This window comes from Suricata suricatta, chromosome 16 (assembly GCF_006229205.1).
Source record: "Suricata suricatta isolate VVHF042 chromosome 16, meerkat_22Aug2017_6uvM2_HiC, whole genome shotgun sequence".
NCBI lineage: Eukaryota > Metazoa > Chordata > Mammalia > Carnivora > Herpestidae > Suricata > Suricata suricatta.
This window is the reverse complement of record NC_043715.1, coordinates 15,765,442-15,791,624: the sequence shown is the minus strand read 5'-3', so window position 1 is coordinate 15,791,624 and position 26,183 is coordinate 15,765,442. Positions and strand designations below refer to the sequence as shown.

At 45.3% G+C, this 26,183-nt stretch overlaps 1 protein-coding gene across 3 annotated transcripts in view; it reads left to right on the top strand.

Annotated features, from left to right (window-relative positions):
* Positions 1-26,183, top strand: part of WWP2 (WW domain containing E3 ubiquitin protein ligase 2) — a 138,249-nt gene that overhangs the window by 51,747 nt on the left and 60,319 nt on the right. For all 3 annotated transcript variants that reach the window (XM_029924155.1, XM_029924156.1, XM_029924157.1), the window contains 2 exons: positions 3,322-3,459; positions 5,275-5,371. In XM_029924155.1, coding sequence (XP_029780015.1) covers positions 3,322-3,459; positions 5,275-5,371 — 235 coding nt within the window. The remainder of the gene's footprint in view (positions 1-3,321; positions 3,460-5,274; positions 5,372-26,183) is intronic.

Here is a 26,183-nt window from a genome sequence, read left to right as displayed (position 1 = left end):
TGACCTGAGCCAAAATCAAGAGTTGGATGGATGCTTAACTGACTGAGACACCGGGAGCCTTTCACCCCTCTTTTTAGAAAAAAGCAGTGTATTTAATGACATTGTCTTTTTGAAGAGTCCAGGATATTTATTCTATAGATATCCCAGATTCTGGACTTGTCTGACTGCTTCTTCTTGGTATCACGAATTTGTTTCTCTTTCCCCAGATTTCATACAAATTGGGAAGGAGATTTACTGGCTTCTTTGGACCTCAGGCTGAATGCTTTTAGCGAGGAGACTTTAAAAGTGATGTTGTGGGTGTCTGGGTGGCTCAGGTGGTTAGGTAGGTGTCTGACTCGACTTCAGCTCAGGTCACGATCTCACAGTTGGTGAGCTTGAGCCCCTCTTTCAGACTCTGCGCTGACAGCTTGGAGCCTGCTTGGGATTCTGTCTCCCTCTCTCTCTGCCCCTCCCCCGCCTGGTCTCTATGTTTCTCTCAAAATAAATAAAACATAAACTTAAAAAAGTTGCTTAAAAAGAAGCGATGTTGTATACCTCATGCTGCATCATGTCATGAAATATGTGTGTCAGGACGTCTTGCTCTTAGCAGCGCTACGTTCCGTCACTTGGTTATGACAGTGATGGCCAGAGATCTCTCCAACTCTCTCTTTTTAGTAAATAGAACATTAGAGCATTATGGTCTCCCAACTTTCGTTTAAAGAAGAAAGATGTCCTCTCACGGGGTTTGTTTGTTTTTTTTTTTAAGGTAAAATGTATCTCAAGGCGTTGCAAGGTAGTTTCTGAGCCTACAGGTATATAATGATTCTTTTGGGCATGATTAATGGGTAAACTAAGAGAAGAGCTAAGTTGGAGCCTTGAGATGAGACCATGTAGAGAAAAATTCAGGTTATGCTTGTGGCTTCTTTCAGAGGACCATGGCATTGTGACTGTCAAGAGTTTGAAATTAGCAACAAGAGGGCTGCCTCTCCCTTCCTGTTGAGCATTATCACCCCTCCAGAAAGGAGGGGAGGACATGCCCACACTACATTTGTAAAATAATGGCCTTGGAGACACTAAGAAACGAATCAAGGAATCCTTCCGGAATACTCATCCCAGCACATTTCCAAGACTGGTGTGCTGAATCCAAAAGGCTGGGCATCTTTAGGAAGTGTCTTAGAAAGAAGATGAGAAGACAGTTCGTCCTTGAGATGGTTACTTAGCTCACACTGGAAGACTTTTTGGAATTTGATACTTACAACCCAGAAAAGGCTCCAAAAGGCCAAGAGAGGTGCAACTTTGCAGTGAACAAGATAGACCAAGATAAATGGGACTCTTCAGCCTAGAAACAGGAAAGTCAACAGGGAGATACTAAAAATGACAGCTTACTGGGAGCCCAGTGGGTGCTTCTCTATTACCGGTGGAGAGACCAGTGCTCATGTTAAGTAATTTGCACAGCTGCAAGTGCCACGTACTAGAACTGAGATTGGAACTCGGTCTCCCTGGCAGGCACCCGTCCTGAATCTCTGTGGGTACTACCTGCCAGGGACTTGGGCCCTGGATTTCGGCATCATACATAGGGAAACATCCCTGGGCTTTTCTTTTAAACAACAATAATAAACGTTTGTTATCCCCTGGTTTCAGTGAGTCAAGATTTGTGAGTGCCTTAGCTGGGCAGTCTGGCCGGGCATCTCTCATGAGGTTGCAGTCCATGTATTGGCTGGACCACAGTCATCTGAAAGCCAGGCTGGGGCTAGAGGCTCGACATCCTGGGTGGCTCATTTGCATGGCTGACAAAGGGTGCTTGAAAGGCCTCAGTTCTTTCCTGACTGCTGGACTTTTGAGGGAACTAGTTTTCAGATTACAAGTGTTATTTTATATAAATATTTGGAACTCACCAAGCCCCTGGGTGAAAGTGACTGAAAATAGCAGCAGACTCCAAAGGATTTGGAGAGATCCGTTACAGGGAACAGAGATTAAGGGAAGGGAGAGATGCTTAGGAGAACTTGAAAACCCGAAGGGTTAACTGGTTCCCACATTATCATAGTAGATCCTTGAATCGATCCAGACTTTTCCTAAGTTCTTAAAAGGCTGTTTCTGTATTTTGATTTGGCACAGGCTTTTTTAGTTGGGGGAAGAGGTTATTTCTAGAAAGTACTCACAGAGATCCTTATTTATGCATACCCTGCCTTGTTCTAGAGAACCAGGGAGATAGCTTATAATGATACAGTGGCAACTCAGAGATAAAATAAAGCAGTGGTTTGGTGGACGGTGGGTGGGGAGGGAGGTTGGAATATGGCCCTTTCCTAGTCTGGCTTTGTAAGATGTGGGGAGACCTGGAAGGGCTGCGTGCCCTTTGGAAATCCTCATAAACGCTGCTCTCTTGGTAATTACAGAATGACCCTGAACTAGAGGTAGCTCCCGGGCAGTAACTGGGTGGAAGCTTTTCTGTGCAGCCCAGCCTGGTGGCTGGGGGGTGTGGGGGGGATGTTGGGGGTCACGTGTGCTTGGGTGGAAGCTGTTTGTGTGGTCCAGCCTGGTGCCAGGGGGTTGGGGGTGCGTGTGTCGCAGTTTCCAGCCCACGTAGGGTTTGGGGCATCTGCCTTGTGCTGGTTTATTCCATTTTTTGCTGTGGTTCCCCGACTCTTTTTGCTCACCCACAAGGCTGATTTTGCCTGGTGTCCCAGGGGCCGGTGACTCCGAGGTGCCTTCTCACCTCTGTCGCAGAGTCCCCTTTGGGCTGGTTTCTCCTTACGGACTAACCCAGGGCCAGGGGACAATTGTGGAGCTGACTTAACGTTTATTAAACTTCTATTGCTTAATATTTTTTTCCTCTTTTCAAAGTGAGACATCCACAGGAGTGAAAATTAGTAACAAAATAATACTTTCTAACACAAATAAGAGAAGAAGCCCCTGCAAATCCTTCCTCTAGAGAGGACTCCTGATGACATTGCCTCGAGGTCTCCTGCCGTGTTTCTCTTCTTTTTGCCCCCATAGTCCATCGACTCCTTCCTCCAGATGCCTGCGGTTTTTCTATGCTCTTCTCTCTCACGGTCCAGCAAGTATGAGCAGGCAAAGAAGTCCTGGAGAAATTAGGTAGCTAGCCCAATGGTACAAAATGTTTGGAAAAACAAGAGTACAGCCTTTTCCCACCTGTCTAATACAACAGTGATGAGGTTAGACCTCTTCCTTCCCATTCTTTCCACGCCCCGAGACAGATATTAAGATGTAGAAAAATGTTGCCGGGGACGCCAGAGTAGGTTAAATGAGGGCTTACCACTTACCAAATCTTAACTTGGAGTGCATTTGCTTTACTCCATCTCTGTTGCTTTTTGTGTTCAACAGTGGAGAACACGCAGCTGACCCTGAACCTGCAGACGGAGAACAAAGGCGGTGTTGTCTCTGGCGGTGAGCTGACAATTTTCCTGGACGGGCCAACTGTTGATCTGGGCAATGTGCCTAATGGCAGCGCCGTGACAGACGGTGAGTGCCGCCCTGCTCCCCAGGGCTGTGCTGGGACGGGGTGGGGCAGAGCTGGGTGAGGGTACGGGGAGGTACCCAGGGCTTGGTTCTCTCCCAAGTACCTGGGTTTGGGTACCACTCAGCCAGCCCTGATTCCTCTTAACAGTTCTTCGCATGATCAAAACGGTGACGTGATTTTTTAAGGACAACTTTCTGATAAGGGACCAAAATAAATGTCAAGTCTTTATAAGTGTGTTGCTGTTTGCTTTGAGAGCAGAGAAAATATGGTTTCATCCCACATGGGCTCTGGAAAATAAGTTGTTTATTAAATGTTACTTGGGCCCATTTTTCCTCCCAATACAGTTAAACTTCCTGGGGAGCTTGAAGGTGTCTTGTACAAGACGGTATTGGTTGAGAAAGGGGGCTGTATGTCTTAGAGATTCACGCTAGGAACATAGAGACCGAGGCAGGAAAATTGGAGTATCTCCCACTCTGTCCTGAATGAGGGCACTTTGTTTCTTTTGATCTAGTCTGAAATTAGTCACCTTTGGATCTAGCAGGAAATTATTTCATGAAGTCTGAGGTCTGAGATGGGCTGGGTTTCTCCATAAGTTTTCTCATTAAATGTGATGTAACTATGGCACTTTCCAGGCCCCAAATAGGTTTTCTGTAGCTTCGAGGGAGTGAGATTTGAATTCTAATGCAAAGGCAATTGGGTGGAATCTCAGTGATTGGATGGGCTTTGACTTGAGAAACCTTTCTGGACTGAGTAGTGCTTTGGGTACTTTTGGTGCAAGGAGGAAACATGAATTATTCACTCATTCTGCACGTATATCTGTAACTGAGCACCTGGTATGTACTAGGTCTTGGACCAGGTGCTAGCCAGATGGTGGGGGCAAAATTCATATGGTCTCTTCTCCTAGGAGCTTGTGATTTACTTGGTGGGGGCAGGGATGTTAGACATGAGACAAGCAAATGCAGAAATAATTATGTAACTGTAATTATGACCAAAGCTATGAAGGAAAACTACTGGGTGATATGAGATTCCTGAACTTTAGGGGAGTCTCACTTCAGCTGGGGGCCAGAGAAGGTTTCTTCGAGGAAGCTGAGACCCACCAGAGCTGAAGAGTTTGGGTGGGCCAAGGTGGAGGTGTGGGGAGATGCAGGAGCAGGGCAGCTGAGTGCAAGGCCGAGGGCTCCCTTATGCAGAGGCTTCAAGGTGGGAGTGAGCACGGCCTGCAGTGTGGACAGAGGTGGCCCGTGGAACGTGGAGAGCAGGAAGGAGAGTGGTGGCCGGTGAGGCCGCAGGGGCGGCTCGGCTCACACCACACAGCCTCCAAGAGCTTGCTGAGGATTCTGGACCTCATCCTAAGAAGCATAAAGCTATTGAGTGGTTTTTAGCAGAATGTTATCATAATTTGATTTGAATTGAATCCAATTTGGCTTTTTAAGAGCTTTCTGGTTGTGATATGGACCAGTGCAGTGCCCTAATTCCTTGCCGCCACTTTGCACGGTCAGCTTGGGCTCTGCATCTCATGTAGTGGAGCTAAAGTGTATTTAATGCACAAGGCAAGTTGCTTGTTAGTGCCCGAGATGTTCTTGAAGGTCTTGGAGAAGAAGAGCTATTTCCCAGGTTCGGGCGTCTCTGTGTAGGGGCCCCAGTCAGATCTCACCTGGCTGTCCCTCTGCCCGTTCTTGCTGGAGGCTGCAGCTTGCTAGGGGTGGTGGGTAACCCCAACGCATGGAGTGAACATTGTTCCCGAGACACAATCTCAGACACACAAGGGCTGAGCTTCTCATTTTTCTGTCTTTTCTTGGGATGGGTCCCCTGTCTAGGATCCCAGGCACCTTCCAGGGAATCCAGCGGGACGGCTGTGGCTCCAGAGAACCGGCACCAGCCCCTCAGCACAAACTGCTTTGGTGGAAGATCTCGGTAAGAACATCCCCCCCCTCCCGCCCCGCTTGTGGACAAGGAGGAGCTGGGAAGGTGCTCAGAGCTATTGGAAAACATGTTGGGAGGTGGTGAGGAACAGTTTATGTTAGGAACTGTTGGAAATTTCCAGAGGGCTTATCCCTGACTCAGTATGTTAAGGAGATGCTGAGGGGAGTAGAGAGCTCAGGATTCTCAGAATGGTCAGGGGTTCCTTGTCAGAGATTGAGACCGGCTAAGCTGGTTATTTGGTTAAGAAGAAGTGTCAGAGTTTGGCTAGTGTTTTGTGTTTCAGGATCAGTGACCATAGTTATCTTCTTAGGATGTACATAAAAATGTTTAGAGCAATGGTTTCTTATATATGAGATTTTCTGCCTGTGCATTTCTGTTTTTGGGGGTGATCCATGATTCTTTTTGGACTATTAAGATCTCCTGCACTGGAATCTGAATTATATTATACTTATTATACATATTGAGAGTGACTTAATTTACTGCATATCCATCTTATGCCTGTATTAATGGTGCAAACTCATTTCCTCAGCAACTGAATTCCCAGACAGGAGAATAGTTTTAGGTGAATTAGAGAGATAGGGAAGAGGGAGTTGAGAACCTGTTTTTATTTATCATGGTATATAAAATCCCCAAACACTTTCAGGAAATTATAAGGAAAAGAATCATATGAGTGCAGTTTGTAAATCATTATTATCTGCAGAGAATCCGTAAAAAACTAGTAAAAACCTTCTGGAACAAATCCCAGGGATTGGGATTAATGCTTGGGGAAACACCGTGTGATTTCAGCCAGTACCCACCACATCTTGAACGATTCCTCTGACGCCGGCCGTCAGCCTTTCTGACTGCTGTGGCTTTTAGGATCTGTAAATTTCAGTGCCAGGCAGGTGGGTTAGAAGCAAGAGAGGATTGGATGTTTGGATCTTTGGTCTGTAGTGTCACTAGAGGCCTGGGTGCCGTTTCCCTGTTCTCTCTTCTCCACGCCTCTGCAAAGGTGTTACCTCACCTCCTGGAGGCCGTTCATCCTTTTTCTCAACTCTCTAGATGAGTTATAAGTTGGGATAAATAGTCAAGCGTCACAGGGTAAAGACCAAGGATATGGGGGAAAAAAAAAGACCAAGGATATGGTTGGCAAATGTTATGTCAACAGAGGCCTGAGGGGCACCCAGAACTAGAGAGAACAGAACCTCTTTGGTGCTGAGGAGCTGGCGGAGAAGAGCCCCTCAGGGCGTCACTCTCTGAGAACGATGCCTTCTTAGCTTTGGCACCAGTCGCTGCCATCTTGGTCTTTCAGCTGACTCGGAAAGTTAGTGTCATATGCCACTGATGTCACTTATTTGGGGGCTGGAAGGCAGAGTCCGGCTCTTAATAACTGGAATTAAGTCTTGACCTATTTATTGCTCTCTGAAGTTCTCTGGTTACTAGATCTTGAATTTCTCATGTTCTGGTAGCCCTTCTTTGTCGTTGTTAGTGTTGAAGATTATTGACTTTTAAGGCAGCAACAGACTTCCAACAGAAAATTGGATGCATTTTTGCCCATCACACCTGGTAGATATTCGGTGCTGGTTAGTTGTCGGTGGGCAGACAGAGCGTGGGAGGAGTCCTCCGCCTGCTAAGCTCCTGTACCGTGTTCCACGCACGGCCTCTGAGTTTGCACAGGCCTCCACCTTCTAAGTATTTATTCCGTGTTCACATGCAGCCTGCTGCCGTTCGGTAGCAAACACTTGTGAAAGCGTCACCTGAAGGAAGTGTCTTCTGTGTCCCCAAGAGCTCCTTTCCATCGTGGCTGCTGCACATCAGAGGAAGGCGGGCACAAGCAGTGGTAGTGGGGTAGTGGACTGGACAAGGGTGCAGGGCTTTGAAATCAGAAAATGTAGATTGAATCCTGGTCTCTCATTTACTTGTTGTGTGATATCGGATGAGTTGCTAAACCTCTCAGCACCTTGGTTTTTTCAGATGTAAAATGGGGATGTCATCTGCCTCACAGGGTCACTGTGGGAAATAACAGAGATGCACTATGTCATGTGGAGGGCCTGGCAAATGGGGTGTGCTCGGGGTAGTGGCAGGGGGTTCCCTTTGCTCTGGAGACTCTGTCGTACCCACTTCGTGACCTGCAAACCTTGGAAGTGTCGCGTGGCTGATGATTTTTGCATCAAGGACTGTAGTTAGGAGGGTGATAATGAAACCTTCAGGGGTCAAGGACAATCATCTGCTGTCCTTGGTTTCCTGGGGCAGGAAGGCTGGGCTTCTCCCTGCTGTCTCCCAGACTAAATATTTAGCCTTTGCTGTCTGACAGGTATGTATTTCTTGGACTTGGGTGCTATTCACCATGATCAAGGATGCTCTGGTGTGCCCATAAAGTGAAGATTGCAGTGTCAGACAGCCGTTTCCTCTGCTTTCCCCTACTTTATGAAGCTATAGAACCAGAACCGTGGAAGGGTTTTACTTAGAGGTTCATCTACCCATGTTCATCCAGCAAAGGGACCATTTGCTTGCCAAGCAAGACCTATAAGCTCTTTCAGTGGGATTAACCCACTCTTGAAGAATACTTGGGTGAAACATCTCTAGTTATTTTACCATCTGGCCTGCCACATGGCAGCCAGCATGGGATTGCCACCAGCGGCCCATGTGACATAAATTGATTTATAGACACACCGTATTAGTGCGTAGCCCATGGGTCTGGTTGAGTAAAGAATGCATTAATATAATAAATTGTTGTGTAGTCTTACAATGAGCTACTATCCCATAGTAAAAATGGGTGAAAGATAGTGCATCAGTATGGGGCGTCTCAGAAACATGGTGTTGAACAACAGAAGCAGGCTACTGGGGAGGGGTTATAGTATGATATAATTAATACAAAGTTAAAAATATCAAGCTAAACCACATGTATTTTTTATGGATACCCCCATAGGGAGTAAAGCCGTAAAAAAATGAAAGGGAATAATTAACCCTGAATTCAGTGGAATGGTTATCATTGTGGGCACGGCGATGGGTAAAGTAAGGAAACTTGGAAACTTCATGGCACTGTGAATGTGGGAGGGGGTCCTCGAGTGTCCATCTTCCTCCTTTTCTTAGGACCAAATATATATTTAATATATTCTTTCGTTTACATGGTACATTTCACAATAAAAAAGTAAAAATGGCCTCCATCACCCTTAGAAAACCGAACAGTGATGGTACTGGGTTGGAGAAACCGATGTTTGCTGTTGAGGCAGACAGATTTCGGAAGTTGGAATTTCTCCAGGCTCGATAATGACCACTTACTTCTCTTCCACCCAGTCTGTCTTTGTAACAGCAGCCAACGATTCTATGTCAGTGCTCCCCATGGGCCTCATGGGTCGTGCTCCTGTCCCTTAGAAATCTCAGGCTTGAGAGTTTAGTTTGGGTGTTTGGGGAATGGGTTCCAGACGAAGGCTGGCCACTGCCAGATAACGTGTCAGAACAGCGCTGAGCTTGGTGGCCTGAGAGGGCTGGTCTACTGCTACTTGGCGTGCGAGTGGAGTGGGGGCGATTACATGGCTTACCCAGGACTCTGTCAGTGTGCTGTGCCGCGCCGTGTCCTCTGCCAGTGTTCCTTATTCTGGTGTCAGTGGGGAGCCCTGAGGTGCCCAGGAGCCCGCTGGGAGAGCGTGTGCTGGCTGGCACAGGGAGGGCCTACCACACCCTTTCACCATCCCCCAGTGTTTATTTTATTTCGTTGGCACTAGGGCTGGCTTTGGGAGCCGTGCCTAAGTCAATTCAGATTTTGAAGGTCTGAGATGTGCCTGGTCCTGCGCACATATTACCCGTGACACGGCTTCTCTTTTCCACGGCCAACGTCACAGTCTTTGTGAAATACATACGGGTGGTGTGTGAAACAGATAAATAAACCCATGAGCATCATGGGAAGTTCAGAGAGAGAGTCTGTGTGGGGAGGGAAAGACCGAGGAGAGAGTGGAGGGGGAGTCTGCAGAGAGACTGTTGTCTGTCGTCTGACAGTCCAGTGCAAGTGTCTCGGGGACTGGGGAAGGGGCCAACGGTGCACCAGAGAAGCCAGCAGCGGGGCATACATGCAGGGAAGGACCCGGCAGAGGGGGTCCGCGCAGGTAGTGGTGGCTGTTGTCAGAGTCACTCTTCAGTTAGAAATGGTTGTGAAATTCGAGATTGGAGAGTAGACAGTCAGGATGTCTGAGTCCCTCTGTACTTGGCTGATGCTTCGTCATCTGTGAGTTTTCTCCCCGTGCAGTGGTTACGTGAAGTCAGGGAGTCGAGGTGGGATCAGCTCTCGGGTGAAACCCGCAGGTCTGTGTGAGCCGTGCAGCTCCTCCAAACACAGCCTGAGGCTTCTTCTAACTTGAGTGACTAGTCAGGAGTCCCTTGTAGATTTTCCATAGTTACATAGAGAAATGGGGAGACAAAAAAGGAAGAATGGATTCAAGTTTTTCATTAACAGATCTGAAGACTATGAAAGAGATCTTGTTGAAGGTGCTATAAGGGGGCATTAGCAATTAATTTTCCTTCATTATGTGTGTACATATTTATTTTGTGTAAGAGCATATGTGATTGTGCACCAGCATATGTGCATCTATGTGTTTGGAGTGAAGGGGTGAAAGAGTTAAATGTGCTTACATCCGGCATCAGCTGAGTGTGGGCCAGTGTTGGTCAGAACTTTCATTTTAACATGCTCCCCTGTGATTCTCTTAACATGTAAAAGTTTCAGAACCTCTTATGATAGAATTTTTATCCTCCCTCCTTCCCTCCTTCCCTTTTTGTCCCGCTTTGGTGAAAATAGATCAAATTTATTGACTCCCGTGCCTTGGCATTAATGACCTCTGAAGATTTAAAAGAGCTATAGTCTCAGGGACTTAGAAAGCTCCAAGGTCTCTGGTGAGCTCTAAATAGCTCATCAGCTGTGTCTGCAGGCAGCCTAGCCCAGAAAGGAAAGAAAAATAAACCCAAGCGGGCATGCGTCTGCTGGGAATGCTGCTGGCGTCCTGAGAGGGCCAGCAGGGGGTTTGGGAAGCAAAGCTCATGGGGACACAGGGCCGGACAAGACGAGATTTGAGTCTTTGGGCACTGGGCCATTCTCTCAGTCATCGTTGGCCGCTGCTAACCTCTCCTTCAGTTGAGATGACTAAAGGCTACTTGATTTGAAACTGAGGTTGTTTAGAGATGTCACCCTGTCGGCATGAAACTCAGTTGAACACCTTTACAGTTTATATTCAAGCCTCCCACCCATAGCTTTTACTTATAATCTGGGCATAGCCTCAGGATTGCTAAGGAAGCGAAAGGAGTAAGCAGAGAAGTAAGTGTGGGGCTCCTGGGTGGCTCAGTCATTTGGGCGTCTGATTCTTGATGGCTCAGGTCATGATCTCACAGTTCATGAGATCGAGCCCTGTGTTGGGCTATGGGCTCACAGCACAGAGCCTGCTTGGGATTCTCTCTCTCCCCCCTCCACTCTTTCTGCTCCTCCCCTTTTCACATTCTCTCTCTCTCAAAATAAGTAAATAAACATAAAAAAAAGAAATAAGTGTAATTCATTTATTCCTTCAGTGATAACTATGACACAGCCCCTGATTACAAGGGACTGTCTTCTGAGTAGTTGGTTTATAAGGAATAGGACTGAGACTGGCCAGAAGCTACTGCATTGTCACAGCAAGGCATTGAAAAGTAATCATGGAGATTGATTACACTCATTTATACATTAGTTTTTCAATCTTGCACTAATTAAAATTATGCACTATACTTATTTATTCAGATCTGTTTATTTTATAGGTATTTATTTGTCATTTCTTCTCTGTGAGCCTAGAGAGGTGTGGAGTGGTCCAGAAAGCTGGTTGGGACCTTTCCATGAACTAGGAGAAAGTAAGGCAGATGTCTGCACTTGCCAGCAGTATTTGTTCCACAAACAAGGGTGCCAGGCTCTGAGCTACGTTGTGGTGACACAAAGATAGAAAGCCATGGTCTCTGTCGTCAAGGACTGTGGCATCTAGCAGGAGACCGACACATAGGCGATAAAGTAGAGTGATGGACCCCATAGCAGTGCTGAGTTCACAGGCAAGAGGAGAATAGTGGGAAGTGTACCCGAATCCACCTGAGGGGTTTGGGGGAGACCTCCCTACGTTTGAGCTGTAGTTTAAAAGGAGTTTGCAGATCACCAGTGACATCAGGGTAAGAGAAGTCACTCTAGGAGGAGGGTGAAGCAGGGCAGAGACCAGGCAGAATAAAGAGAACTTAGCATATCTGAGGAAATATTAGTCATTTGGTACTGTCCATATATAAGATATTTGGGCTGATAGCTATAGCAAACTGTGGTTCATAGGCCAGATCCAAGATACCATCTCTTTGTTTTTAGTTTTTGTTTTTGTTTTAATTTTTCAGTGTTTATTTTTTTTTGAAAGAGAGAGACACACACAGCATGAGTGGGGGAGGGGCAGAGAGAGAAGGAGACCTAGAATCCCAAGCAGGCTCCAAGCTTTGAGCTGTCAGCACAGAGCCCAGCACCCGGCTTGAGCTCAAAACTGTGAGACCATGACCTGAGCTGAAGCCGGATGCTTAACCAGCGGAGCCACCCAGGCGTTCCTATTTATTTATTTATTTATTAAAGAGCCTTGTTAGGTTCACTGCAAAATTGAGTGGAAGGTATAGAGATTTCCCATATGCCCCTGCAACCCCCCCCCAACTCATGTCTCCTCTACTCTCAACATCCTGCACTAGAGCAGCACATTTTTTTTAATTTTTAAATTTTTTAAAATGTTAATTTATTTTTGAGACAGAGAGACAGAGCATGAGCAGGGGAAGGGCAGAGAGAAAAGGAGACACAGTATCTGAAGCAGGCTCCAGACTTTGAGCTGTCAGCACAGAGCCCGATGCAGGGCTTAGCTCACCAACCTCGAGATCATGAGCCGAAGTCGGACGCTCAACTGACTGAGCCACTCAGGTGCGCCTGGTGCAGCACATTTGTTAACAGTCGATGAACCTACACTGACACATTTTTATCCCTCGACATCCATGGTTCGCATTACACTTCACCCTTGGTTTTGTACTTTCTCTGGGTTTTGATGAATTTATAGTGACACTTATCCACCATTATAGTGTCATATAGAGTAGTTTCACTGCCCTAAAAATCTCCTGTGCTCTACCTGTTCATCCTTCCCTCCCCCTCACCTCCTGCAACCATTGATTCTTTTATAGTCTCCAAAAAACTACCTTTTCTAGAATGTTGTATCATTGGAATTATAAAGTATGTAGCTCAGATTGGCTTCTTTCACTTAGTAACATGCATTTAGGATTCCTCCATGTCTTTGTATGGCTTGGTAGTGCATTTCTGTTTAGCACTGAGTGTATTCCATTGGACCTACTGAAGGACAGGCTTGATTCCTTCCACGTTTTGACAGTCATGAGTGAGGCTGCTAGAAGCATCCACGTATGGGTTTATTTGTGGACATACTTTCAGCTCTTTGAGGTAAATGCCAAGGAGGATGATTGCTGGAACATATGGTAAAAGGATGTGTAGTTTGTTTTGTTTTATTTTTTTAAGCTTATGTATTTTGAGAGAGAGAGAGAGAGAGAAAGAGAGAGAGAGAGAATATGCACATGAGCACATGAGCAGGGAAAGGGCAGAGAGAGAATCCCAAGCAGGCAATGTCAGCATGGAGCCCAATGAGGGGCTAAAGTCAAAAGCCGTGAGATCATGGACTTGAGCCAAAATCAAGAGCTGGTTGCTTAACCGACTGAGCCATTCAGGCATCCCAAAGTATATTTAATTTTATAAGAAACTATCAGGCTATCTTCCGTAGAGGCTGTACTATTTTGCTGTACCATTTTACGTTCCCACCAGCAACAAATAATAGTTCCTGTTGTTCTGTGTCCTCTCCAGCATTATTACCAGTATTCTAGATATTGGCCATTGTGATAGCTTTGTAGTAGTATCTCACTGCTGGTTTAATTCGCATTTTCCTGATGACAGATGATATAGAGCATCTTCTCATAGCTTTATTTGTCACCTATGGTGGGGTTTTTTTTGTTTGTTGTTTGAGGTTTTTTTTTTTTTTTGGTGAATTGTTTATTCAGGTCGTTGGCCTATTTCTTAGTTGGGTGTTTTTAAAAAAAATATTTGTTTGTTTATTTAAAGAGTGAAAGGGAGTACAAACACCAATGGAAGAGAGGGACAGAGGGAGATATATATAGAGAGAAACCAAGCAGGCCCAATGACCTGAGTTGAAATCACAAGTCAGATGCTTAACTGACTGAGCTACCCAGGTGCCTACCACCAGGCTGTTTCTGATGGTTGAGTTTTAAGAGTTTTAAGAGTTGTTTGCATATTTTGGGTAATAGTTCTTTATCAGATATGTCCTTTGCAAACATTTTTCCCTAGGCTGTGGCTTAACTTTATTCTCTTGATAACCTCTTTTTGTAAATAATATTTATTTATTTAGTAAACTTGTTTTATTTGAATACAACTATACTCATTCATTTACATACTGTTTATGGCCACTTTTGTGCTCTGGTGGCAGAGTTAAGGAGTTATGACAGAGATTGGATGGTCTGTAAAGCATAAAATATTTGCTGTTTGACCTTCGATGGGTTTGCCGATCCCTGCTCTAGGAGATGGTAAGCAGGTGAGACCAGTTCATAAAGGGCCTTTACACTTTACTGAGGACTTCTTTTAAAAACAATTTTTTAAGTGTTTTTTATTTTCTTAGAGAGAGAGAGAGATAGACAAAATAGACAGAATATGAGCAGGGGAGGGGCAGAGAGAGAGGGAGACACAGAATCCAAAGCAGGCCCCTGGGTCTGAGCTGTCCGCACAGAGCCCGACAGGGAGCTTGAGGAGCTTGAACTCAACAAACCGGGAAATCATGACCTGAGCCAGAGTCAGACGCTTAATCGACTGGGCCACCCAGGTGCCCCAAGACTTTAGAGTTTTATTTTTTGGAGATAGCGAACCACTGAATTTTGAGCAAGGACATGATGTCTTTAATATTTAATGATTTCTTTAATACATTATTCAGGAAAGTATTGAATGGATACATTTGAAGTCGTATCAGTTAGGATTCATTGCAGGAAACAGAAGCCACTCTAGGTATTTTGAGCAGAAAGGGGTTCAATATGGGGAACTAAGCGTTTACAGAAGTCTTTGTATGGGCTGGAAGGACAGAAGTGTGACCTTCCCCATCCTCGGTGTTAAGGTCACAGCCCTCATCTGCAATCCAGATGTCAGGAACCTGTTGCTGCCCCTACGGCTCCTACTGGTCATCAGGACCACAGGAGGAATGGCCTCTGCTTTCTTTCTGCTTCTAAATCTCCTCCAAGAGCTTCTCATTCATAAAATCTGCATCACTTCCAGAACTTAGCTGCAAGGGAATCTGAGAGGCTTCTGGCCCCTGAGCGAGTAGGCAGAAGCGGGGAGACATGTGGAAGAGAAGAGATTGGGGATGTCTGCCACGGTGGAGGTTGAGATTAGAACTAGGGACCAAGAGGAGGACTGCTGTAGGAACTGGTGAGTAAGAAATTGGCCTTGGGCAGTGGGCAGAATTGAGAGAAGTCGAGAAAAATGCCTAGAAATACCTAGGAGGTGTAATCATTGAGTAGGACTGGCTGACTGACTAATGAGACAGAGTGAAGGATGAACAGGAAGAGAGAGGACTCTGTGCTTAGATTGTGATGTCCTTCATGGAAATAAGAAATGCAGGAGGGAGGAGCTTATGAAGCTGTCTCTATAACGGCATCCCCCATAATGGTTGGGATTGGTGTTAGCAGCCTCTGTGGAATGGTAGTACTGTGTGGCCCCGGGGCTGTCACACTCTGAAAGTGTATCCATAGGGGCAGGAATGAAAACCAACCTTTAAGAGACACAAAGCAAAATGAAGTGTATTTCTGCTATTGGACAACAGGGCCAGTGTAAGGGTCACCACAATGAGGGCACAGCAGTGGTATTTCTACTTTATTTATACCTGTATCTGGATTCTGGGATTTCTTACTTCTAGAGAATTGTGGTTGAAAGGGAAAGGATTTACAGAGAAGCAAATAAGAGTATGGGTCTTGGAGAAATAACTTTTTAGTCATGGGAGCTTAGGCAGCTTGGGTGCGTGGTGACTAAAGAGAAGAGCAGAACTGATGGCAGATGCGTTGGACGGATGGGGATGGCAGGGAGCGGGGTGCTTAAGCCATTTCGTGGCACAGTGTGGCATGGTAAAGCTCGACTTTCCTTTAGGATTCTCTGGGCACTCAGGGACTCCTTTTGAAATTGCCAAGCTCACGGAAGCGGAGATTTGAGGTTTAGTTCAGTGAGTGTCTTTACAATGGCATACTCCATAGCCTTGACAGAGTGATGCCTTTCAAACATTGACACGATTCTATATTTAAGTTTTTGTGTTAGATAAAAATAGTTACCAAGCTGAAATACAGAGTTTATATAGCATTATGCTTCATGTGTCACAGTGTTCCTAAAAGTTATTATGTGCCCTTAATAACTTACTAAAAATACAGGGGCACCTGGGTGGCTCTGTCCATTAAGCATCTGCCTCTTGCCTTCGGCTTGGGTCATGATCTCACAGTTTGTGAGTTTGAATGCCGCATTGGGCTTTGCACTGACAGCATGGAGCTTGCTTGGGATTCTCGATCTTTCCCTCTCTTTCTGCCTTTGTCCTGCTCTTGTGCTCTATTTCTCTGTCTCTCAGGATGAATAAATAGACTTAAAAAAACCGTAAAAATAACTTTTTAAAAATATAGTGAAGCTATTGGTCTCAATATTCTTTGAGACCTTATCCTTATTTCCCTATATGTATTAGTTCACTTCATTCTGGCATCCGCTTCTATCATTCCCCCAAAATTGTAGCCACGAAGACTCACCTGACCTATATGCTGGGTTTTCCTCGTGGACTAGTTCTTCCTGGAAACATTCTGTGCCTTGGCTTCTATAATAATGCAGAGATTAGAGTGATCCTCTTTTTTCTGGTTTTATTGATCTTTATTATTTAAAAGGTAAATCTGATCCATGCCAAAAAAAAAATATATATGTAAACATATGCATGCATATATATGACTGTATTATATAATAGCAGGATGTAGTAGTAAATGGGGGGTCCAGCAAGGCATTGTTAAGAAGGTGACCTTCCTGCAAAGATTTGAAGAAGATGAGGGCTGGCCACGAGGCTATCCAGGAGGAAGAATATTGGGGCAGAGGAATGCTTTCTGCAGAGGCCCCTGGAGCTGGAAGAGTGGTGAGGAGGCCGGGCTGGCTGGTGCAGAGGGAGCAGTGGGAAAATAGGAGAGGAGGCAGCAGTGGGCGGGGCCAGATCGTGTCTGTGAACTTCTGTTTTATGCATTTCAAGGTTATTTTATTGGGTCTGCACTGTGAGGTTGAGATATGACTTATGGTGAACTGAAGTTTTTGTGCTGATCTTAAGATCCTCCCTTTTTTTAGTATGTTTTCTCTTAAAATTTATTTGGTCTGCACAGTGAAAAGGAACAACCTGTGACAATGTAGATGACACTCAAGAGCCTCAGGTGAAGTGCAAGATGCCAGACACAAAAGGCTACATTGTGTATGAATCTATTTCTGTAGCATTCTGGAAGAGGCAAAATTACAGGGATAGAAATCCAGTCAGCTTCTAGGAATCAACAGGAGGGATTAACTGCAAAAGGTCACCAAGAAATTTTGGGGACGATGGAAATGCCCTGTGTCTTGATTGTGGTGGTGGTAACATAATTGTATACATTTGTTACAACTCGTTAGACTGTACCCTTCAAAAGGGTGAATTTTGCTCTATGTAAATTATACCTGATTTGTAAAAATTAATTAAAAAATATATTTGGTTTGACATTAGCATAGCTGTCCCAGCATTTTTTGGTCTTGTATTTGCTTGGCATATGTTTTTCCCTGACCATTTATTTATTTGTTTTGTGGGGGGAGTGCAAGTGAGTGGGTGGGGGGAGAGAGAAGTGGGGCTCACTAGAAGCAGGGCTTGTGCTCGCCGCATGCGAGACTCAAACTTAGAAACTGTGAGATCATGGCTTCAGCTGAAGTCAGATTCTTAACTGACTAAGCCACCCCGGCGCTCCTCCCTGCCCATTTTTTTTTTAATATTTTATTTATTTTTAATACAGAGAGAGACAGAGCATGAGAGGGGGAAGGGCAGAGAGAGAAGGAGACACAGAACTGGAAGCAGGCTCCAGGCTCTGAGCTAGCTGTTAGCACAGAGCCTGACGCGGGGCTCGAACCCACGAACGTGAGATCTGACCTGAGCCGAAGCCGGAGGCTTAAGCGACTGAGCCACCCAGGCGCCCCGACCTCCCTGCCCATTTAGTTTCAACCTTTTTGGTCCTTGTATGTTAGGTAGTGTTGCTCGTGATGGCATTTAACTGAATTTTTAAAACACCAGGATGGCAGCGTCTACCTTTCAAGTGTCCCAGGCCATTTATATTTCTTTGATTCTTGATGTCCTTGGAGTGGTTTTCATCTTCCTCTTAGCTTTTCATTTCTGTCTGTCTGTCCTGCCTTCTTTATTTCCTGTCCCTAGACTGACTTTCCAGGGTAAACCTGTGTTTGGTGTGCTTTTCTTGGTCTTGATGAGTTAAGTCATCTTTGGTTTTGCTCATTATTTGATAATGGAGTGTGAAATCTCCATCCAGCGGTGTGAAGGGTGTGAGGAGACCAAGGACCTGCTCCCTAGGTGAAGGTTTAGTTTGGCTTTACTTTAGCATGTCTGTGTGTTGGGTCTATTTTGTATAGACAGATGGCCTTTGAAGCTTTAAGTTCTAATGACACAATAACCATGTTTTTTGAATGTTTATTTTTGAGACCGAGAGAGAGAGAGCGAGAGAGAGAGAGAGCAAGAGCAAGCTTGTGATTGGGGAGGGGGAGAGAGACACACACACACAGAGTCTGAAGAAGGCTCGAACATGGGGCTTGAAGTTAAAAGCTGCTAGGTCATGACCTGAGCTGAAATCAGACATTTAACGGATCGAACCACCCAGGAGCCCCTAAAATGACAAAAATTAAAAAAGAAAAATGAGATTAGTGAAAACATCAAATAGGATGTAGTACAAATAATTTTTAGTTTGTGAAGGAAAAGGGAGGAATAAGACCAAGTTGGTTTGTTGTTCCTTTAAAAAAAATTTTTTTTAAACGATTATTTATTTTTGAGAGACAGAGAGAGCCAGTGCAAACAGGGGAGGGTCAGAGAGAGAGGGAGATACAGAATCCGAAGCAGGCTCCAGGTTCTGAGCTAGCTGTCAGCACAGAGCCCGATGCGGGGCTCGAACCCACAAACCGTGAGATCATGACCTGAGCCGAAGCCGGATGCTTAACTGACTGAGCCACCTTTTTTTAAAATTTTACCCTTAAAAATGGTTTAATAAGGTTTTATATTGATTCACATCATTCAGTTTTGCTTTACACTTAGAAAAGAATGAATTGCAGACTACTGAGGAGTTACTTCTACTTCTTTTTGGAGGGGCAGAGGGTACGGGGAGAGTGGTGCCAGATTCCCAGCCAAATACCATGCTAAAGGCATGTGTGTGTGCGTTATTCATCCTACTGTCCCTAGCAGAGCCTAGAATAGTGCCTTGTTGTACGTAGCAGCAGTTTAATAAATATTTGTTGAATTGAAAGAGTCTTGTGTTCTTGCTCCTATTTGCCAAAACTTTGGGGTGGGTCTTGCTACTAGTTTACATTCCTTGGCGCCACAGCTCCTGAGAAATGATGATTTCAGGGGCCCACGGTGTCGGGGAGACTTTTTATCAGGAGACTGCCTTGTGCTTTCCAAGGCTTAGCCTAACTGCCAAGAGCGTGGTGAGTTCCCACTGCTCGCCCAGTCTCTCCTGTGTCTTCTGTTTTTTTCTTCATGACTGATATTTCTGTACCGAACCCTCCCTCTGCATGGACTATTCTTTCCAAATCTTTGCAACTTAAAAAAAAATTTTTTTTTTTAGCGTTTTATTTATTTTTGAGAGAGAGATACAGAGTGTGAGCGGGAGAGGGTCAGAGAGAGAGGGAGATACAGAATCAGAAGCTGGTTCCAAGCTCTGAGCTGTCAGCACAGAGCCTGATGCGAGGCTCGAACCCACGAACTGTGAGATCATGACCTGAGCCAAAGTAGGCTGCTTAACCGACTGAGCCACCTAGGCACCTCAGATCCTTGCAACTTTTAAGGTTAATATTGGAATCAGACATAGCTTGACACATAACTATGTCTTTTTTGGAAAAAGAATGTATAAAGTCCCTGAACCTGAATTCTACCAGAAGAGAATCTTACTTACCCTCTAAGAACAGTAATGCTTCACTCATATATAGTTTGTTCAAATTCCCGATTGTTGAATCTTAGGGTTCTGTGTCTCATAAAGGACACTGCATCACAGAAATGCTGTTTCCAGGGGATGAGCCCTGATTGTGTAGAGCTAAGCCGTACCGGCATAAGGCCTTCTCAAATCAGAGTGAAATAGGGCGATCAGCAAGAATTTGGGTCAAGGCTATTACATAGCCATACCTTTGAAAATTAGTATCATCTTTTGTGGAAATTGACATTTATTTGTTTGAGAGGATGTATTGATTTTCTGTTGCTGTGTAATAAATCACCACAAATCTAGGGCTTAAAACAGTAACATTTTTTAGCTCACACTTCTACAACAGCACAGGGTGGCTGGCTGGATTGTTTCCTCAGGGTCCCACAAGGTAAAAATCAAGGTGTTGGCCAGGATGCGTTCTTTTTTAAACTTTTAAAAAAATGTTTATTATTTATTTTTGAGAGAGAAAGACATAGCCTGAGTCAGGAAGGTAGAGAGAGAGAGAAGACACAGAATCCAAAGTAGGTTCCACGCTCTGAGCTGTCAGCACAGAGCCTGATGCGAGGGTCAAAGCCATGGACCTTGAGATCATGACCTGAGCTGAAGTTGGGCGCTTAACCAACTGAGCCACCCAGGCGCCCCTGTATTCTTTTTTTTAAAAGATTTTTAAAAACCTTTATTTTTGAGAGAGGAAGCGAGAGAGAGAGAAAGGGAGAGAACACAAATGGGGAAGTGGCAGGGAGGAAGAGAGAGAAGCCCAAGTAGGCTTCTCGTTGTCAGACCAAAGCCACATGCAGGGCTCAAACTCATGAAGCGTGAGATAGTGACTTGAGCCAAGATCAAGAGTCAGACACTCAACTGACTGAGCCACCTAGCCTCCCTGGCCTGGCTTCATTCTTATCAGGAAAGTCTAAGGAAGTGTTTGCTTCTAAGCTCTTTCAGGTTATTCATAGACTTTCAGTTACTTGTGGGTGTAGGACTGAGGTCCTTCTTCCTTACTAGCTATTAAACTGGGGCCTCTCTCAGGTCTGTGAGGCCACCTGTGTTCCTTGTTCTGAAGGTACTCCGCACTCCTGTGTTCAAGACAGCAAGGGTATGTCAAATCTCCTTTGAGCTTTGAATCGCTCTGAAGTTCTCTTTTGCTCCCCACTTCTGGCACTTCCCAGAGAAATTATGCTGCCTTTAGGTGATCAGGCCTGCTTGTATGATCTTCTTTTCTTAAGGTCAACTGCCATATCACATAACATTATTAAGGGTGTGAAGTTTTGTTGGATTCACTGGTTTTAGGCATTAGAATGGGGTATCTTTTGGGGGTGGGTCATTTTAGAAAGTCTGCCTGCCACGGAAGACAGTTCTCTTAATCCTAATGTTACTCACTTGCCTAGTCTTTACCTGTTGGAGTATGCTTGAAAACTACAGCTAGAACACATAAAAACCCACTCCATGTAGAATTTGGTTGGATTTGGAGATTGTCTCACAATTTTAGTATATGTATGTGGGCATAAAATGGGTCTGGTGAAAACATTTTTATTTCTAGACCCTGATATTAGAGAACGTTTTTACAGGATGCTTAGAGTTAGTCTTTCTGGAAGGCGGTAGCTCTGATACTTCTCCATTATCTGCTAGACCCCAAGATGCCATCCCTGGGTATGGATTCCATTCTGTAAAGGGATGGCAGGAGATGAGGAGGTGATGAGTGGATTGCAAAGAACATTTGGCAGTACTAGAGATTACAGGCCCAAGAGTGCTTTTGAACTTGACAGCTTACTTCTTTTATTCATTCAGCAAATATTTTTATGTGCCACTTGTGAGGCCAGGCATATGCTGGGTGCTGGTTATGCAAAGGTACACAAAACAGACGCGGTCTCTGCCCGCATGGACCTTATTGGAGACAGACATTGAACAAACATATACTCACAAATATATCATTACACATACAAGTGCCATGAAGGGAAAATTAGAGTGCCTTGTGAGAAAATGCAAGGGAATTTACCATAGCCTGGGAGATGAGGGCCATTTAGACGAAGATTTGGATTGGGCTTCTAGAGAAGAGCGTGCCAGCCGAGTGGATGAACAAAGCCTCTGAATTTTCCTAGGGAACAACGTAGTGGGGTGTGTTGAGGACTGTGCAAGGAACAGACTCTTTTTGGAGCTTACCTCACCCCTGCAGGATTTCTGCCTTTGTGATATGCTGTGTCAAAACACTTAGAAATAAAACCCGAATGTGTTATTGACCCTGGTACCTCAGGGTCCGATGTAGTTCTTTTTGGTCTGAGGCGGAGGCACAAGGGACACTCACAGAGTTCGGGAGGAAGACACGCTCTTCTGGCACTGGGACACGCTGGGGCTCCACATCCGTTTCAGGGTCCGCCCGTGCAGACCCTTTTGCATGTCCATAGGGCTGGTGGCCCACGACGCACGCTGCCTGTCCTACACCGTTGTTGTCATCGTGCCGTCTCAGGCCGTGGAGCCATCAGTCATCCACTGCAGCCCCCAGTGGGGAGAAGAGGAGTGAATACTTCCCGGGGGCCTCAGCTCTCTCAAGTGTGGGAGGATGTTTGAGCATTCTCTTCTAGTCTTCCCTCCCTGCAACATGGAATTAGGTTAGATGGATCAAAGCGTATCATACATTCTCTTGTAAGATGCGTCTTTTAGTCCTCTAAAGCTGCCACTGTTGGGAAGATTGCTCTGTACTCCAGGCTGGGCAGAAGTAAATCATTTGTCTTTCCTTAAGGTAGAATCGACTTGGCAGCAGTTTTATTTTTACCTTTCCTGTCATTTTGGAAGCTGGCAGCCTGGAGGTAGGGTGTGGACTAGAGCCATAAATTACCCTTGGAATGACTAGAAGGGTCCCATTTTAACTTGTAATTGTGCATTTCCCTCTTCACCTCCCCTTTTTATCCCCTTCTCTATCCCCATGCCCCCATCCACATTTGAATGGGGAGGAGGAACTGAGGAGGGGGTAGGTTGGAGCAAGTTTGCTTATTGATGCCTCTCTCAGTGGTGGCAGCAGTTTCTTTTCCCCTCACCAATTCTCGTTTTATTTTTCCCCTTTGCTTCTATTTTAAGGGCCTGTTTTTTCGCTGGTTGTCTTACTGGAAACTGGCCCGGCCTCACTCAGTTTCGTTTCCATGCTCAGTTAGGAGGCCTTGGAGGAGGGGCAGGAGAGCCACCCTCTTGGGTCAGGTCATCCAGGCACGGATGGATTTCTTGGATTGGGATGTGAGAGGCGTTTATTATGTGCTTTTAACTTCTAAATTGTTTATTATTTAATTTATTAAAATTTTTAAAAATATTTATTTTTTAGTGATAGAGACAGAACGTGGGTGGGGGAGGGGCAGAGACAGGGGGAGACACCTAATGAATATGAAGCAAGATCCAGGCTCTGAACTGTCAGCACAAAACCTGACTAGAGGCTTGAACTCACAGACTATGAGATCATAACCTGAGCCAAAGTTAGACACTTGACTGAGTAAGCCTCCCCGGTGCCCCTTGATTTGTTTTTTTTTTTAATGGAGGTAAACTCACTATTAGTTGTTATACCCTGAAATCTCTCTTGTGCAGACCTCAGATACTAATGGGCCTGAATCAGAGAACCCGTCTTTTATATCCTGGGCCTGTTTTACCAGATAGAGAATTTTGCTCGGCACTTAGGATCCAGTCAGCCGGGAATTCTTGACATTTGGGAGAGATGTGTCTCTATGCTTTGAGGAATCTTTATATTTATTAATACAGAGTGTTTGGAGAATCCTGAATGTTGCCTAAAATACATTCTTTTCAAGATTCTTGATTTCCGTGTTTGTTTTTTGTTGTTGTTGTTGTTGTTGAGCATATCCTCGCATAGTTACCTGTCTTTTAAAACATTTGCTCACTTTTATTTTTTCTCATGTGATGAACTGTTTTTACAGGGGCTAAAATATACAGATTGATTTTTTAAAATTTACTGTTAGGTTTACTTGAGGCGTAATGTGTACTTGGCGAAACCCGTCCTTTGCGTGTACGCTTGTGTGGGTTTTGACAAAGCATATAGTCCAGTAACCACTGCTTACCCAAGCCGTGCACAGTTTTATCTCCCTGCGAAGTTCCCTGGCGCCTTTTTGTCATCAGCCTCTCCTGCTAGCTCTAGCCACTGCCACACACCAAGTCTGTTTTCTTTGCCTACCGTGTGCCTTGCTTCTTCCCAAATGTTATAAAAATGGAATGAAATACTGTAGTCTTTTAAGTCCATCTTCTCCTGGTTAGGGTAGTGCATTTGAGATAAATCCATGTTGTTTCCTGTATTAGTAGTTTGTTTGCTTTGATTTGCTAAGTAGTATTCAATTGTGTACCTGTGGACGTACCACAGTCTGTCGATTCACCAGTTAAAGGACTTTGGGTTGTTACAATTTTGGAAATAATGAATAAAGTCACTATAAACATTTGCCTAGAGGTTTTGGGGAAATGTGTATTTTCCTTTCGTTTGGGTAAATACCTAGGTGTAGTATTGTGGTTTATATGCTAAATTCATTATTTAACTTTATGAGAAACTGCCCAAGCTTTTTCTCTCTCTCTTTTTTTCTTTTATAGTTTATTGTCAAGTTGGTTTCCATATAACACCCAGTGCTCATCCCCACAAGTGCCCTCCTCCATGTCCATCACCCCATTTCCCCTCTCCCCCTCCCTCATCAGCCCTCAGTTTGTTCTCAGTATTTAGGAGCCTCTCATGGTTTGCTTCCCTCCTTCTACCCAACTATTTTCCCCCCTAATGATAGACTTATTAATCTCAAATTGTGAGCCACCACCAAATTTTGAATTCCACTTTTAACTTGGCAAAAATTTTGTGTTCTGGTTTGTAAGCCATCACTTTTTTGGTCTCTTCATTTCGTTTTTGCTCATGTTACCAATGCTAGGGCTAGCCTCCTTAATTTTTGTTTAAGTATTCCACATAAACTATTGCTTTTGTGATGACAGTCATCAAAGCGGCACTGGAGTGACAGTGCCAGGTTGTCAGCCAGGCTCACTCACCAGCCAAGTGGCTGTCACATGTCAGCATTGTAGGGTGTGATGCAAGATGTGTGTCTGAGCAAAATTACAAATCACTGCATTTCCACTAAGATATAATCTCCTTGAGATCAGGGACCCTTTCTGGTTTTGTTATTTAATGCTCACCAGTTTACTAAAGAATATGATAAAGGATATGAATCAACAGCCAGATGGAAGAGATGCACAGGGTGAAGTGTGGGGAAAAGGTGCTGAGCTTCCGTGCCTTTTCCAGGCATGCCACTCTGCCCACATCTCTACGTGTTTGCTCATCTGGAAGCTCTAGGGACCCTTTCTGGTTTGTCGCTAGCCCTAGAACAGGGCTTAGTGCTCAGAAAGTAATAATTGAGGGGTGCCTGGGTGGCTCAGTAGGTTGAGCGTCCTAGTCTTGATTTTGACACAGGTCATGATTTTGCTGTTTGTGGGATCAAGCCCCATGTCTGGCTCCATCCTGATGGTACAGAGCCTCCTTGGGATTTTCTCTCTCCCTCTCTCTTTGTCCCTCCCCTGCTTGAGTGCACACATGTGTGTGCTCTCTCTTTCAAAATAAATAAAACTTAACAAGAAAATAATAATTGATTACTATTCAGTGGATTTTATGAAAGGTGATATAAGATGTCCCAAAGCAACCAAGGCTGTGGCTCTCAGGGTGCAGCTGAGGCCTGAGGCCAACTCTGTGAATGGTAAAGCTCGAGTGCCAAGGGACAGCCCAGAGCCCTGCCTGGGGGACCTCACGTGCCACAGATCTGCTTCCAGGAGTGTGGAGAGAGATCTCCAGGGCCCGGACCCTGACTGGATTTCGTAGGGAGGCCTCATTTCTGAGAGAGGACCTTAGGTATGGACACACCAACGCTCTGAGAAGGGCATGTTGTGAGATCTGGATCTCTGTAACTAGGTGACTTGAAACCATTTGTGGAGTTTCGCTGTTCCATCTTCTGACTACCACAGGGGCTTCGTAACCCCCCACCCGACCCCCACTGCCCACCCGCCCTCAAAATGGGGGCAGATTCAGGCCAAAGTGGAAGTCACTGGCAGAGCTGAAGCCAGGCTGCCTGCGGTGGGGGCCTTCGCATCTCCACCCCGTCGACCAGCTTTTGTCCTGATACTATTTTGGCTTATGGTGTGTGGTTTCAGCATTTGGGCCAGCTTTTAATCACAACAGAGTCCCATCTTGTAAGGGCTGAGTGAGTCCTCCAAGAGAGGAACGTGCTGAAGGGAAGATTTTCCTTAAATGTTGAGACCTTCTCTTCCTTTTGAGACTCTTCTGTTAAAGGTAATTCAAGGTGAAAAAGGTAGAAACGCCAGATTTAGGACAAGAGAATCTGGCGCGCGGGCGTGCGTGTGTGTGCGTGTGTGTGCGTGCGTGCCCGTGTGCGCGCGCGTGCGTGTGTGCGTGCGTGTGTGTGCGCGCGCGCGCGCGTGTGCACGTGTGTGCGTGTGTGCGTGCGTGCGTGTGTGTGTGTGCGTGCGTGTGTGTGTGTGCGCGTGCGTGCGTGCGCGCGCGCGCGCCCACGGCAGT